The 17,187-nt window shown below is 32.2% G+C and overlaps 1 protein-coding gene across 11 annotated transcripts in view; it reads right to left on the reverse strand.

Annotated features, from left to right (window-relative positions):
• The window catches only part of PRKACB (protein kinase, cAMP-dependent, catalytic, beta), a 93,992-nt gene that overhangs the window by 37,373 nt on the left and 39,432 nt on the right, over positions 1 to 17,187 (reverse strand). For 9 of the 11 annotated variants that reach the window (XM_011956132.1, XM_011956136.1, XM_011956137.1 and 6 more), the window contains 4 exons: positions 14,282 to 14,410; positions 12,487 to 12,585; positions 11,432 to 11,514; positions 292 to 418 (listed from right to left, as the gene is read on the reverse strand). In XM_011956132.1, coding sequence (XP_011811522.1) covers positions 292 to 418; positions 11,432 to 11,514; positions 12,487 to 12,585; positions 14,282 to 14,410 — 438 coding nt within the window. Of the gene's footprint in view, positions 1 to 291; positions 419 to 11,431; positions 11,515 to 12,486; positions 12,586 to 14,281; positions 14,411 to 14,882; positions 15,044 to 17,187 lie in introns of those variants that run through there. The other 2 variants (XM_011956138.1, XM_011956139.1) reach the window with 2 other exon arrangements.

Below are 17,187 nucleotides of genomic sequence, written 5' to 3' on the forward strand. Positions count from 1 at the left end.
AAACACTTGGAATATGCCTGGCAGTAATAACTGCTCACAGATTTAGCTATTAATATCTCCTTATGCAAGAGGCTATACTCAGTTCACAGCTATATATTAAGGGAGATATAAACAGGTTCCTTTCATAAAAGGATTTTTGCTTCTCTGTAATAGCAGCAAAACTCTGAGCTCTACTTAAACTATTAGGAATAATTGTCTTCTTCTTCAAAAAATCTAGGTTGGGGTTACATACATACAATGTCTTCCTAGTATTTTCTCAAATACATTATACATAATGTGTTAAAGTCATACCTGGATATAGCCTTGATGGTCAATTAAGAGATTTTCAGGTTTTAGATCTCTGTAGATGAGGTCTAGTGAATGGAGGTACTCGAATGTTAGCACTATCTGAGCTGCATAGAACCGTGCATGGGGTTCACTGCAAAGAAATAAAAACATTGATTTTCTGTAAAAATGAGTTAATACATTCTAATTAGTAGATTATACATAAAAACTAATATGAAGTAGAGGTACTTTGGGAACAAAAAGTATTTTTAAAAAAATGTATGTAAAGAATGTATGTTACCTTTCAAATATTTATTAAATCTCTATATTGTGTTCAAATAACACTCTGATAAATTTATGGGGAAGCACACGTTTAGGAAAAATATAAACCTAAAATAGTTATCTCACTGTGAATCATTATAGCCCATATTTGAATATATTGATGTCTTTCTAATTATGTCTGATCTTGAGAATGACTGGAAAGCAAATGTGCCAATTGAAGTGTCTATCGGGGCCACTGCTATAGTTAACAGGCTCCATCTACTTTTCTCACAAATTTCAAGTGTTCATAGAATTTCCCTATATAGAAGTTCTTTAGCTGCATTTATCTGCAGATTAATGCCATTTTACCCATTTTGTAATAGTTCCTGTTACAAAAATGACATATGCTCATTATGGAAAAATATCATAAAATATTGATGAAGAAGGATGAATACTCATAATCCCATTCAGAAACCATAGAAACGATCTTGGCATCAGGATTTCCAAATCTTCTACTATGCTTGTTTACAAGGTAGACATAAGAATAATCTCTATGTTAGTGTAAATATGTACAGTTCTTTAATGTATTATTAGATAATAGATCAGTGTAATTTTGATGTCACAATCTGAAAAACCCAAAAGGATATACCAATTTTCTGAGTTTCTAATTTATCTTCTAACGCATTACTTGAATTCTACTAATCTGCCTGATAAATTGCAATGCCTTTCAGATTTGTTTCCTCAGTGAACAACCTTAACTATGAATAGAATTTCCCTCAAGATGGTTGGTATGAATTTGATCTGGTAGTAACAGAAATACAAATTCCAATAAAAGATTATATGTGCTGCCTTTTTTGCTTGTCACTGCATTTCCCAAGTGCTCAGTAAATATTTGTTGAAAGAATGCATATGTAAAGAAAAATGCTTTTGGGGAGCAAAATTCTATAATACCCTTCCAGTTTCTGCTTCATCCCAATGCTGTCAATCTATACTGTATGACAAATGACAAGGAATGAGGAGAACACTGTAAGCAGAGATTAAAATAATCATTTTGGTCATTGCAACATTTATGCTTAAACTGGGAAACATTTGACCTGGGAGGTCCCCTCTTATTTTCTCCATGCACCTGTAAACATAAAATGTCATTAATATTATTACTTTTTACTTATAAAATATTAATTTCCATATGCTGGTGTTTAATTGGAGGAATACACACATTACATAGATTTATAATAAAATTCTTTTTTTTCTTGCTCTGTTGCCAGGCTGGAGTGCTATAGCATGATCACTGCAGCCTCAAACTCCTGGGCTCATGCAATCTTCCCACCTCAGTCTACCAAGTAGCTGGGACTACAGTTGCACACCACCATACCCACCTAATGTTTTGTATTTGTGTGTGTGTGTGTGTGTGTGTGTGGGGTGGTATGCCATGTTGCCCAGGCTGGTTTTGAACTCCTGAGCTCAAGTGATCGACCTGCCTGAGCCTCCCAAAGTGCTGTGATTACAGGCTTACATGAGCCACTGTGCTCAGCCTATAATCACATTCTTGAAAGGTGAAAGTAAAATATTCCAAGTGCAAAGTGTTATTGGGTATTTCTACTTAATATTGAATGTAGGAAGACAATGGTAAGGGCTAATGCTATAGCAGTTTTAAGTACAGATAGCTTTAAGTAGAGAATTAAAATGACTCATTTGATTCTGATTAAAGCCATGCTAAACAATAACTTATATACCTACTGCCTCAAAACTTCTAAGATGGACATTGGCAATCGTTCAAGTGTATATGTAGTACTTGTGAAAGATGAGAAAAGACAAGTGTCTCATTGTGAATTCCTTCAACCAACTTGCTGTTCTTTTAGTACCAAGTCAAGTATTAAAGACTCAATATCAAAGAGTACTAAGACAGTGAGGAGTTGCAAAGAAAATAAGTTACCAATTATATAAAGTTAACACAAACTTTTTTGAGAACAGGTTCAGGTGTGGTACTTTAGTGTAAAACTTTAACCATAAGGCAATATGAGGATTCTGCTTGAACAAGGGGCAGTAGCAGAGTGAGGACGATAGGAGAGGAAAGAAAATTCTCAAAGATAAGCAGAAGCTACTTTGTGCAGTGCCTGACACTATATTAATTATATTAGTTGCCCTGTACATATTAAATCAATAAATGAATCTTGGCTTAGGCCTCAGGTAATTAAAATGACTCCAATGTTTGCTCATTACTTGATATCATCTTGCGATATTCTGAGTCTGCCACCATCATTTTATGAATCAAATTACCATCATCAGTCCTGTTTCAGTTCATACTTGTGTTTTAGCTATGCCAATCTTTAATTATGAAAGTTAATTGTATAAGTTGGGTCGTTTTTGTCATACCCAACTAAATCAGAGTTGAGGGGCTGTGGCAATAAAGCACTCAGAGCACACAGCACCTGCTCCAAGAATTAAATTTTCCATATGCCTAGCTGCTAAACCTGAAGCCAGTTTTATTTAACAGCTACTGAAACAACCTGCTGTGACTCTAAGACTAGTTTGAACCCACCACCATCACTCACCAATCACAGCTTGCCAGCTCCCCAAAACTTTGCTAGTGCCAATGAACTTTGTTCCAAAACGTAGTATCTCTCCTTTTTATAAAACTTCCAACCTTCTTATTGTTCTTCAGTCACACCAAAGACGACCTGGTCTGTGTGGATGCCTTGCATTGCAATTCTTGCTTCCCAATAAAATATTAAATCTAGAGATTCACCTCTATATTTTAATTTTGACTTTGATATACTTGGTGTCAGAAGTGGGATCCTAAAGCTGACTTACTTCAGGGAGAATCACTGGCCCTGGGAACTACAGCATGAAGTACCCCCACTGGAGTTTTTTCAGTCCTGCTGCTTCTGGGGAGTCCCCTCTTTTCCCCTTAGTGAGTCTCTTTTGGACTAAACTCTTAATTTTGGTTGAGTTCTGTTTTATTTGGGATTTGGCTGGGAAGGGGTCTTTCTCTTTCCCCCTCCTGTCTGAGAGGGGTCTTTTGCCTCCTGGTTGACTGATGTCCTCTTGGGGAGGGTTATTTTCCCCCTGTTGACTTCAGCGATAAGGATTAGACCTCAGTTTTGAGGTTTGGATGAGGGTACTTTCCCCTTTATTTGGAGAAGGCTTATTGTTCTTCCTGGTAAGGACATACTTTATTTTCTGTTGGTGCTTGTGTTTATTTGGCCTTATGTTTAATTGGCTCTTATGTATTTGGCATTAAATGGAATCGCCTAAATACATTTAGTTAAAAATAGGCTCTCAAAGTTTAAAGGTATGCCCAGATATTTTCTGAGACTCGAGCTGGTAACATGTTCAAACATACAGGAATCATTCAAACAGTCGTTGTTCTTACAACAAAACTAAAAGACCATGGTGATAAAATCATATACTCCAAATAAGACTCATATCTCAACTGATATCTTAAGGCTAATAAAAATTTCAGGACTCAGACATTGCCTTGCTACAAAATACTGTCTCAAAGCTAGTGGAGACAAGTTCCTTTCTGGAGCTTTTCCCTCCACTTTTACAATTCCTCTTCTTCATCCTAATATAGACTAAATTCTTTTTTCCCAAAACTCCTCAGCTATTTTGGCATACTATTTAAGTAAAAACACTTGAAAATCATCAGATAAAAAAGATAATCATCTTGATTTTCATGCTGTTTTGGTTTTAAGATAAAATTCCAATGTAAAGGACACTGTCTCTATACTAAAAGAAATGGCAACAATCTTATCTTCAGGGACAAAGAATTGAGACAAGAAAATATTGTACAGACCTAGTTCGAATAACTATCATTTGGGTGTCCTCACATAATTCATTCACATTTTCTCAGTTAACAATTCTTTGTCTAATCCAGCATATTGCCAATTGACTCAAACTACTCTACCTATAATTTAGTTCACAGACTTCATAATATTACCTATTTAAAAAAAGCTTAATGTTTAGCCTCATCCCATTTTGTTAGAAAAATAATTTGGATCTAATTCTCTTTTTATAAACTGATGGGTTTATTGTTTTACTATCTCATGACTAAAGTTCTAAAATAAAAGCTGTAATATTTTTATTTATACATTTGTATAGGTGTTTAGATGTCTTTATGCATATGTATATATATTGTATACTGTGTCTATATAATAAAATCTGACATAGTTGTCTAGAAATCCCTTAAGGAATTCTATTTGGATAAATGAGTGCTAATATACAATATTTTAGTTCACATGACTTAAGTATACCTTTGATAAATTAATTGGTTTTTAAATTATTTATTTTTTAAAGTTTATATTTTAGATTCAGAGGGTACATGTGCAGGTTTGTTACATGGGCATATTGGATGATCCTGAGGTTTGGGGTATGAATGTTTCTATCATCGGGGTAGTGAGCATAGCACCCATTGTGTAATTTTTCAGCCCATGTTCTCCTCCCTCCATCTCCTCTCTAGTAGTCCCCAGTGTCTACTGTTTCCATCTTTATGTACATGTACACTCAATGTTTAGCTCCCACTTAAAAGTGAAAACATGAAGTATTTGGATTTGTGTTCTTGTGTCAATTCACTTAGGATAATGACCTCTAGCAGCTTCTATGTTGCTGCAAAGGACATGATTTCATTCTTTTTATGGATGCATACTATTCCATGGTGTATATATACCACATTTAACTTGAAGGCAGCTGCAGAGAAATGTCAGGTCACTTACAGAGGGAATCCCATCAGGTGCATCAGCAGTGGACCTCTCATCTTATACCTTACAATCCGAAAGAGATTGGGGCCTATTTTCAGCATCCTCAAAGAAAAAGAATTTCATCTAAGAATTTAATATCCCACTAAATTAAGCTGCATAAGTGAAGGAGAAATAAAATCTTTCTCAGACAAGCAAACACTAAGGGAATTCATTACCACCAGATCAGCCTTACAAGTGGTCCTTAAGGGAGTCCTAAACATGGAAATGAAAGATGAATACCTGCTACCACAAAAACACACTTAAGCTCATAGCCCACAGATAATAAAAAGCAACTACACAATCAAGTCTGCAAAGCAGTCAGCTGGTAATATAATGACAGGATCAAAATCTCACATATCACTACTAACACTGAATGTAAATGGTCTAAATGGTCCACTTAAAAGGCAGAGAGAGGCAAGCTGGATAAAAAGAAAAGTCCCAACTGTCTGCTCTCTTCAAGAGGCCCATCTCACCTGTAGACACTCACAAGCTCAAAGTAAAGGGATGGAGAAAGAACTACCATGGAAACGGAAAACAAAAAAGAACAGGAGTCTATTCTTACATACAATAAAATGGAACTTAAATGATCAGGAAAGACAAAGAAGGGCATTACATAAAGATCAAGGATTCAATTCAACAAGACTTAACTATACTAAAAAATTATTAATAAAATAAAATTAGAAATGTCTTCAAAATTGTCAACATAGATTTTTGCCTAGATTTCCTGGTCAGAGAGTTTTATATTGGCCTCTGATAAATTTCTTAAGGTCATGAAGATACAAACCCAGACTAAAACAAAAGGATCTTTGTATAATAAATAAGATTCATTTAATATTATTGATTTAATAAACATCTGTATCTTCTGAGTTATTGATAGAAAAGTCATGTATCTAACTTTAAGTTCTTATTTAGGTAAACATTTGATAATAACAGGCTATAAAATTGGCTAATAAAAATAACTTAAAATAATGACTCTGCCTAATATCTCAATTTTCATAGGTAATCCAGGCATAATTAATAAAAATGAATAAATTAGATGTAAATTAAATAAACATTTATAAATAAACTATTCATGTAAATTTAAAGTCTTATGTTATATTAAACTAAATAATAAGATACTTTTTAGATGTCTGGGCCATATCAAAATAAGATTAAAAACTAAAACAAATTACTAAATAAATACAAATCCCTTGTTGGGTTTTTAAATTTTATAAAAAGTTTAAGTATATTGAGGTATAGTAGGCAAAATATGAATGTAAGAAAAAATTATGTTGTATGAAAAGTATATTAGGTGGTAAACATTTTTCCTAAAGTAAAATGATTGTCTGTTCCAAAAACAGAGGAAGAAGAAAAGGAAAATTATAAGATTAATACTGGGGGTTTGGAAAAATGAAAGGATGGGCCATATGAAAGAAGTTTTATGTGTAAATCCTTAGGGAAAGAAATTGGAAAGGAAAATTGTTTACATGTTTTTCTAAAAATTAATGATTGGTGTCAAGGACCAGAGTCTGGCTCTCTATATTTAAAACAACAAAGCTTTCTTGAAGTATTGATCTACTCTCAATAATACTGCAAAAGGTTGTGATTTTTAATTATAAAATCATTTCTTTGACAGCCATCTTCCCAAGTGCAGTTTCTATTTCTGCCACATTTCTTCCTGAGATCTAATCAATTTCCCTAGTTTTAGGTTTGAAATGCTGTCCTCTTCATTGAAAATAGTAATTCCATTTCTTGAGGTAAAGTTTTCCTTTTGAAATTTATATTTCAGAAGTTCCACTTTTGCTGTATCACACTACACATGATTTGAAGGTCATACATCCCCTTCTTTTTCTTGAAAAGGTGTATCTTTTTGCTTGGCTGGGGTGATAACTCTCTCCTTCAACCTTTTTCCTTAACTCCTAGAACTTTTTTTTTTTCCAGTTTGAACTCTGTTATGGCCTGACGCTGAAATGTTTATCTGAAAGGCCTAGAAAAGCAATGTTTTCTTCCAGTATAATTTGAATCTATATTCTTGGCTCTTCTTGATATGTTTGTATTATTTCATGTAACCAGGAAATTTCTCATGCTGTTACTGACAACCATGTATTTCCCTGCTCAAGATAGTCTTCTTCTTGTTCATATTTTTCTATAATACAATGTACACTCTTAACCCTGGACACGTTCTTCCTGTGTCTGATTAAATTCAAGTACTCAATCAACTTTCAGGTGATTGATAATTTCTTTAATGGAAAGCTCTAAATGGGAAAAAGAAATACGAAAAAATGAGCATACTGCAGAAGATTTTTCTTTACCATTTTGGTAATTTGTCTAAAAAACCAGATTTTATATTTTATCAAGATAATATCCTATGTTGTCTTTATCAGGTTTTTCATTACTCAGAAAAACTGAGCTTTAAAATAATAAAAGTTTTTATGTTCATATAACTTTCTGTATTATATCTGATGTCTTTTGATTATCACTCTAAATAAATGAATGACTAAATTAAATAAAATAAATGACTATTATTTTACAGTGACCTGTTACTCTGTTTTGACCAAGTGTTTTGAGTCTTTAAAGATGTTTAACAAACTTCCCAAAAATCAAATCCTAAATTAAGTGTTCTTAATCTAGAATTAGCTTTGGGATTTTCCAGCTGGGCCCTTGGAAAACATTCGAAGAAATAGAGCTCATCTTACAGACATATTAAACAATTAGATTTATTTTTAAATTATATAAGAGACATTGTATAAATGATGTGATACTAGATCTTTTAGTTGCATTTATGGCTATGTTGTTCATATGAATGTTTCAAAAATTATATAAATTCATAGAAATTAATGTTATTCATAATTCTGGTTATTGTCTTAAAATGCTAGATATAATAGAAATAACTAAGTTTACTTGTTAATTGTAAACTTTCATCAGAATTTTACCCATGGCTATTCTAGATTGTTGTCATCCAGTTATTATTTTGAATTCTCAAAATTATTTACAATTAGATTCATAGAAAAGACCCCAACAAGTACTCTTAAATACAGGTTTTTAATAGCTTTAAGATCACCAGACTAAATAAAAATTTCCAGAACCCTAATAAAAAAAGATGAGTACATGAAAATACTAATAAAGATCAAGCAGAACAAAAATTACATGAACTTAAATAATTGATGAAAAATAATGTTTTCATAACTTTCATTTAAAACATTGTTAGTTCTTAAATATTTTGGTTTCCAGGTTTAAAAAAATTTATCTCTTAAGCTATTTATAATTTATAGCAATTTGGTAAAGTATATTTTTGTAAAAAAAAAAGATAAAAGCATTTGTTTTTTTTTCTCCTTATTAATTCAAAAATTAGTTTAAGTACTTTCATGGGAATATGACTATTTGCATAAGTCTGTAAAAATCTGCTCTCTCTTTATAGCAGAATACAATGGAAAACACTGATTATATTACTAAGGCTCTAACTGAACTGTCATATTTTAAAAGTGCATAAAACGCCTGACTTCAAGGATTTCTCAGCATTACAATAAGTAAATAAAAACTGTTACTTCCTGGCAGGACCAGGAACCTTAAGACTGTAAGTAAAATCTAAGACTGCCTTGGTTCGGCTTCCTTGCCTCAAGAGGTTTTTAAATCCAAGATTCCTATGTAATCAATGTAGAGAAAAAAGTTGTGTCTAAAGAATAACTTAATAGACCTGTTATTAGACTTTAAGTCTGTACATTACTTTTGACTCTTGTCATCTACTTATGGACTAGACAAGGTCCTCAATTCTTCTAGGTTACTCCAATCGAACTTTCTTCCATAAAATTGTTAAAATGAGAACCACTCTGTTCCTGAAGCCCTGTAAGTTGAAACTATATAAATTTTAAGAAACAAGTCTCATGCCTGATGTATGGGCCACAAAGTAAGTTCATCAAACTGCCCAAAGTCATAGCCAGAGACGTTTAAACTGTAAACAAGGCCAAAAAAACTGATGTTTTCCATGGTGTGAACAGCTTTTCTCAAGACATTGGACCAAGACTCCATATTGTAGTGAAACTCTTACCCCTCTTAATGCCTGTCTTTTTCACTTAACCAAATAATATTGTAATTTAATATTCACAATCAGTAACTGTTATAGGTACTGGTGAGACCTGCTATAGCCATTGACAAAATCTGACTTAAGAAATTATTTCAGTTCATCTAGTCCACAACATTGACAATATCCTTAACACAATTTTTTGTTTAATTTTGCTGGTGGTCCCTCTTGCAAAGTCTGGCATTCTCTGCTTTAGTTCAACTCAGTCATAAAATGTTAGTCAATGGCTATAGTAGGTCTTACCAGTTTCCCCTGGTCCTTTGATTTGTTTAGTTTTTTGCCCTTAGGCCCGGGCTTTAGTTCAAAAGCACTGCACAAATAAATTTTACTATACTGTTAACTTTTTTGTACTATCATTTGTAAGCTTTGTTCTTATTGCCTATCTAATCTTTGTAAAGGCAGCCGGCCCAACACAATAACATTAACCCAACACTTAAAGATGATTGCTAATACCTATGGAAGTGATAAGAAGGAATTCGATGCTGGACTCCAGACAAAAATCTACTTTGAGAAAAATTTTCCTTCTGGCCTCTTGATTACTTGAATGTGGCCCAGGTCCCTACATAGAACCCCACAATACCTTCTCTCGTATGTGTGACAGAGACAACTAGAACAAGTCCATCCCAGCACCAAGGAATAATTAAGCCTAACTTCAAGATGGTTGATAAGCAATGCTTTCAGAGAAAGATCTTGATCAAAAGGGGAAAATGTGAAAGCTGATTACACAAATTAGTCATTCTCATCATACCCAAATAAATCAGAGTTGAGGGGCCAGGGGAATAAAGTACTCAGGGCACACAGCACCTGCTCCAAGAATTAAGGCCAGGTGTGGTAGCTCACACCTGTAATCCCAGCACTTTGGGAGGCCAAGGAGGGTGGATCACTTGAGATCAGGAGTTCAAGACCAGCCTGGCCAACATGGTGAAACCCTGTCTCTAACAAAAAATACGAAAATTAGCTGGATGTGGTGGCGGGCACCTCTAGTTCCAGCTACTCGGGTGACTGTGGCAAGAGAATCACTGGAACCAGGAGGCAGAGGTTGCAGTAAGTCAAAATGGCACCGCTGTACTCCAGCCTGGGCAACAGAGGGAGACTGTCTCAGAAAAAAAAAAAAAGAATTAAATTTTCCACAAGCCTAGCTGCTGAAACTGCCCATTGTAACCTGAAACCAGTTTTCTCTAACAGCTACTGCGACAATCTGCTGCAATTCTTAGCCGAGTTTGACCCCCCACCGTCACTCACCAATCAGAGCTTGCCAGCTCCCCAAAACTTAACTAGTGCTAGTAAACTTTGTTTCAAAACAAATAAATATAAAATTTATTTTTATAAAACCTCCAACCTTTTCTTTGTTTTGTAGACACATCAGACCACCTAGTCTGTGTATATGCCTCAAACTGCAATTCTTGCTTCCTCAATAAAATGTTGAATTTAGAGATTTGTCTCTACATTTTTGACTTCAACATACTATACTGAATGAAGCTGTATCTGTTTTTTATTTTAGCTTTATTCTATTAGTGATTATTAATGAACAGTAGAAGCTTATAAACTATTACGTACAGGTAAAACTATCAGATTCTACAACCTATTTTAATAACTGTGAGATCTTATTAGTCATAACCTGATGAGGTACAAACTCCTGTTAAATTATGTATGTATTTTAAAAACTAAACTTCGCAAGAACTTTAAGAATTAAATTTGTGAAAAACAAACTTTTATAATCTTATTACCATCATACTATTATTATTATTTCTCTATATATTTATTTTCCATCTTCATTCTTAAAACAATCCTCTGTCCTGGAGTTGTATTATTAATATTTGTTTAATAAATGTTGATATTTTTAAATTCAATTAATTTTTGCATTTTCTGAAAACTCTTCAAGTAGTGGACCCTCACAATATCTGCCAATAGTATAACATTTAAATTGGCTTCGAAGTCCTTTTATTTGAATTTTAAAACTTGTGTATGATGTGGCCTCTTTGTTTCCACCTAATGCTTCATATGGCCAAAATATTAATCAAACAAAATAAGTTTTTGATATTGGCATCAACTTAAAAATCTGGTTAAACAACACAAGCCTATAAAGAATTGAAGAAGACAAAAGGATTGTTACCTGAACCTTCCAATTCTTCTTAGATGTGAAAACATTTCACCCCCAGGGACATATTCCATAACCATGTATAAATTAGAATTATCCTATGAACAAATAAAAAGGAAATACAATTATTCAACTTAGGTCAAAATTATTTCAATATTATACCATGTTGAATTAGAAAAATTTAAAATCTGACAGATTAATAACTTTGAGAAATAAAGAATAAATGGAACATGCTCTAGTTTTTCTATACAGAGACACTCTTATTTTTCCCCTCCTAGTTATTTTTGACACAAATTAGTCTGGGACTTTTGCTCTTCCTTTTCTTGCAGAGAACATCTAGTTCTTGAACAACTAAACACTCAGGCAAAGAAATAATGCTATAATATATGCAAAGGAATAAGTTAAAAAACAATTTGAAAAAGTTAATAAGAATATTTACACTTTATGTATAAAAGATTAATGGTTTTAATATTTTAAATACATAGGTCTTCATTTAATTTAAAGAATAAAGGAGAAAAAAGATTAAAATGTTTCATATGATTAAATAGTGCAGAAAGATGCCAGTATCATTCCGAAGAGCTGAAAAGTGGCCAATTTAAATAATAACTCTTATACAATTTTTCAGACACTTAAATAATGGAACAAAAATTATTCAGCTTTGTATAAGTGAAAAGACTAGAACTCAAATGACTAAGTAAAAGAAGATGAGATAGTGGCAAAAAGGGCTTAATAAAAGTAGAAAATGTGTTGGGTATATGAATTTGCATAAGAATTGTTTAATAAGATATCCCTATGGTTTTTGATAAATTGGAGTAATTCTTTTTGTAATACCATCTCATGAAGAATTGCATGTATCACCTTTGAACAATTTCTCCAGGGAGAATCAAAACCTTTTCAAGTGTTAAGTTATAAGCACAATAGGATTTAATTACACAAACTCAAGAGGTATTTGTTTTGTTTATTTATATTCTTTAGGCTTATCATCTGGTTTAGAATCCTATTTATAGTTTCATCTTAAAAAAAGCATTATTAGGTTGAAAGTATCTTATTTAGATATTACTAAAATTTACCTTAAAAGCATACTCCAGTCGAACAAGGAAAGGAAAATTCACTGCCTGTAATATTCTTTTCTCATTCAAAGTATGCTCTATTTGCTTCAGTTTAACAACCTGTAATTGAGAGATAAATATTTCTTAATGTATTTAAGTAAAATTAAAAAGTCATCATTTAAAAAATGTAATAAACTTGGATAAGCAAAATTGTTAGAATTGGATACCGAAGAGAATAACAATTACCAACTATTAGGTTGGTGCTTAAGTAATTGTGGTTTTTGCCATTACTTTTAATAACAGGATTCAAATAAAAACCTAATAGAGGATTTAAAACTTGGTCTTAGGAAGATCAACTACAGTTTCAATTAAGAAGTGAGAGCTAAGTAGGAATAAGAAACAAACCCAGAAGAAATTACTTTAAAAATTAGTTATGTCAATTATACTTAAATAAACATATATATATAATTACTTAAAGTAATTTAAAAATTAATGTGAAAATACTAATGTCCTAATCACTCAAAGTCCTCTGTAAAAGCTGCCTCAAGTCTCTGCAATAACTAGATACTGACTTTAAATGCTTCAGAAGATAAATAAGAAAATTAAGAATGAAGAGAAAGCCCATAATTGAAAAATAGTGAGTAAAAATGAACAATTTTCATTTTATAATATCTAAATAAATATAGGTATAAATTCTAAAAATTTACTTTATATCGCTATAGAAGAGGATGCACAAAATATTGGGAAAAAAATACCTTTTTAACAAAAACTATCTTCATATCCTAGGTCATTCAGACTTAGGCTTCCTCTAGATTTTTTATTCAATAGAAGGGGAAAGTAATTTATCTTGACTTCACGAAGACTGTAATTCTATTCCATATGTGATTCTATTTTGAATTTTAAAAGTGGTGACCTTAGCAAGACATATAAATAATTTTCTTGTATACATGTAAATCATTAGAAGGTGGCATACTTTCTTGCTAGAGTCTAATGGTCAATGTGAGGACAGTCACAGAAGTCAAGAAGTTAAACATAAATAAGAAAAGTAATTAAAGATAGCAGCCAGGTATTAATATATAAAATTAGGAGTATACTGATAATATTGAAAAAAAAAAATTGAGTAGGAGTTAATCTGTGTTTTAATCTAGGCCTTCTATTTAACTAACTTTCTGACTCTGGAGATGCTTTCAAATCTTTGGGCCTCAGGTTTTCAAAATCTGTAACATGAAGTGGTCGGGTCACTACTGTACACATTTCAACTTCTGTAATAGTTAGAAAACAAATTAGTCCATAATTGTCACAATAAATTACAGTTGTCCATCAGTATCCCTGGGGGTTGGTTCCAGAACCTACAGCAGAAACCAAAATGTCCAGGTGCTCAAGTCCCTTATATAAAATGACAGAGGCTTTGCATAAAACCTATACACACTCTCCAGATACTTTAAATCATCTCTAGATTACTTATAATTACCTGATATATTTTAAATTCTATGTAAAGGGTTGTTACACTGTATTGTTTAGCAAATAATAATAAGAAACAAAAGTCTGTACATGTTAGGTATAGATGTAATTTTTTTCCCAAATATCTTCAATCTGTGATTGGTTAAATCCATGGATGTGGAACCCATGGATATGGAAAGGCGGAATGTATATTAACTATGCATCATATAGTTACAAAAAATAAGAATAAAAATTAAATTTAATAATACAATTATTTGAAGGTGTCAATGGTAAGTCATTATACTGAATCTGTTTAATAGTCTGGCTGATAAAACTAAAGTTTACCCTGAAAGTAAATAACAACAAATACATTCACCTTCTGCTTATCTAAGATCTTCATGGCATAATACTGTTCGGTGGCTTTGTGTTTTACCAACATGACTCTTCCAAATGAACCTGTTCCAAGGGTTTTTTTCCTTTCAAAATCTTCAAGTCCGGCATTATTCTATATGTAAATACATAAATAAAACTTAAAATTCTCATAAAAACACTATGAGAATTATAAATGCTTTAATAATACATAATCATAATGGATAATCCCATTTATAACTATCCATTTAAAAGCAATACAAAAAGGCTATTGAGATTCCAGTTTATCGATTCTATTTTTCCCCTTTGAATAAGAAGGGATTTAATATCTGAGGACAGAATGTATTGGAAAACAGAGCATAATAGTAATAGGAGGAAATAAGAGCCTCAGCTGAAATATTAAAGATTATATTCTAATATGCATTCCTAGTATTGGACTTTAATCTTAGTACTGAACTTCCGATAAATGAGTTTCATATTTTAATAATTACAAACTGACCAGAGGCATACTGACAAAGAGTCATAGAAGCCATACAGACTTAATGCACCTGCAAGTAACTGTAATGAATAGATAAACTGAGGGATCAGAGCTCTTTCACTAAAGTTACCTGTGAAGAAATCAGTCTTGTTTCATTTCTGTCTTTATATAAGCTTATAGAACAAGATAATAGCAGCATGAGAGAGCCTAGTGGCTTTCTCTCTTTATGTTATAAAACCACAGTATTATCTAAAACAAAAACAATAAGGAAAGAAGAATTCCTCATTCTACAAAGAACCAAAAGCCAGCATCCCAGAACAACAATCAGACTCTTTTTTTCTTGAATAGATGTTTTGTTATAAGGAAACATCTTTGTTTGGCTTTGACTACAGCACAGAAGCAAATAATTGGAGGCATCAATCTATTAAATTTGTTCCTGCCACAACAAAATGAAAATTATTAGGAACAAATTATGTGTTAAACAGCAACAAGTAGTAATTGCTGACCCATTTGTTTAATAGGTTTCATTGCAAAGAACTCCATGAAAATATCAGAAAAATATTCTGAAGGCCCAGTATATAGTGTTTAGCTTGAGAAAAATGTGATGCAATATGATTCTTTATCCAGTGAGGAATCTGTATAGGTATTATAGTTCACTGTAGTTGGATTTTATCTGTATTTCAAATCAAACCTTGCCTTTTGAGACCCATTTTAGCTTCCTGTTGGATCATTACAGAGAGCAGGCAATTCTGTTTTACTTATAACTTGTTTTCATCATATTTTGATTTCACAGCTTAAAATTTAAAATAATTTAAAGTAGTTATAAGATTTTTTATCAACACAAAAAGCCCTTATAATTCTGACTGAATTAATATTTAAGTTTAGGTTTTATCAACATAGGTGGATTAAAATGTTCACCATAGTCCCAACCAAATAAAGAAAACAAATTTTATTAACAGACAACAGAATATGTGTTTCTGCTCTTTATGTTTTTTCATTGCTTTTCTTTGTATTATAAAAATACGTTATCTTCCTTACCTTTCTTATTGTTTCATGTTACACAATGTCTAATATTTTGTAATCACAATGTTTAATCTTTGTGGCTATGTTTTAACTTATAGGTCATACTCTAAATCTTGGTAGTAATGGCATCTTTAAGAAACATTTACTTAGAATTCTTCAGTGAGAAAATACTTGAAATAAAAACTTTCGAGCTAGGAAGAAAAGACTTTCAAAATTTAATTTTTTTGGTTATAATATTTTTTGTTTTTCCATAAGTTATTGGGGTACAGGTGGTATTTGGTTACATGAGTAAGTTATTTAATGATGATTTGTGAAATTTTGGTGCATCCGTCACTTAAGCATTATACATTGCACCATATTTGTAGTCTTTTATCCCTTACCTCCCTCCCATTCTCCCCGAACCAAGTGCCAAAAGTCCATTATATCATTCTTATGCCTTTGTGTCCTCATGGCTTAGCTCCCACATAACAGTGAGAACATATGATGTTTGGTTTTCCATTCCTGAGTTACTTCACTTAAAATAATAGTCTCCAATCTCATCTAGGTCACTGAAAATGTGTTAATTCATTCTTTTTTATGGCTGCATAGTATTCCATCATAGTTTCTTTATCCATTCGTTGATTGATGGGCATTTGGGTTGGTTCCACAATTTTGCAATTGTGAATTGTGCTGCTATAAGCATGTGTGTGCAAATATCTTTTTCAAATAATGACTTCTTTTTTTTTTTTTGGTCTTTATGTTCTCACTCATAAGTGGGAGTTGAACAATGAGAACACATGGACATGGAGGGGAACATCACACACTGGGGCCTGTTGCGGGGTAGGGGGTTAGGGGAGGGATAACATTAGGAGAAATACCTAATGTAGATGATGGGTTGAAGGATGCAGCAACCACCATGGCACATTTATACCTATGTAACAAACCTGCATGTTCTGCACATGCATCCCAGAACTTGAAGTATAACAAAATTTAATTTACTATTAAAATTCATTCATTGTTTGTAACTCCAAAAATATTATTTTTATAAAGTATAGATGGCTTTTTATATACAGTTTTTAGATCCTAGTTAAGATCTAAAATGCTTAAATAATATAGAACATACCCTATCAAAATGATGATAAAAAAGATGCAGGGATGTTGTTGATAGCCAAACTCTATGATTGAGAATTTTAAACTGTATGTAAGAACTTTTATTTTTTTAATTACTAAAAATGGTAAGTATGCTATCAAAGGCACAATTCAAAATTAATATATTTAAAAATATTAAGATTTTATAGCAACTTGGAATCAGTATCAAATTTATAATTAGGTATTATACTGGAAATTAGTTCCTTCTGTAATTTAGGTATACATTAAGATATTAATTAATACATCAAAGTATAACTATGGCAAAATTCCCATTTTAAGCTTCT

Source organism: Colobus angolensis, unplaced genomic scaffold, assembly GCF_000951035.1.
Source record: "Colobus angolensis palliatus isolate OR3802 unplaced genomic scaffold, Cang.pa_1.0 Scaffold41, whole genome shotgun sequence".
Classification (NCBI taxonomy): Eukaryota; Metazoa; Chordata; class Mammalia; order Primates; family Cercopithecidae; genus Colobus; species Colobus angolensis.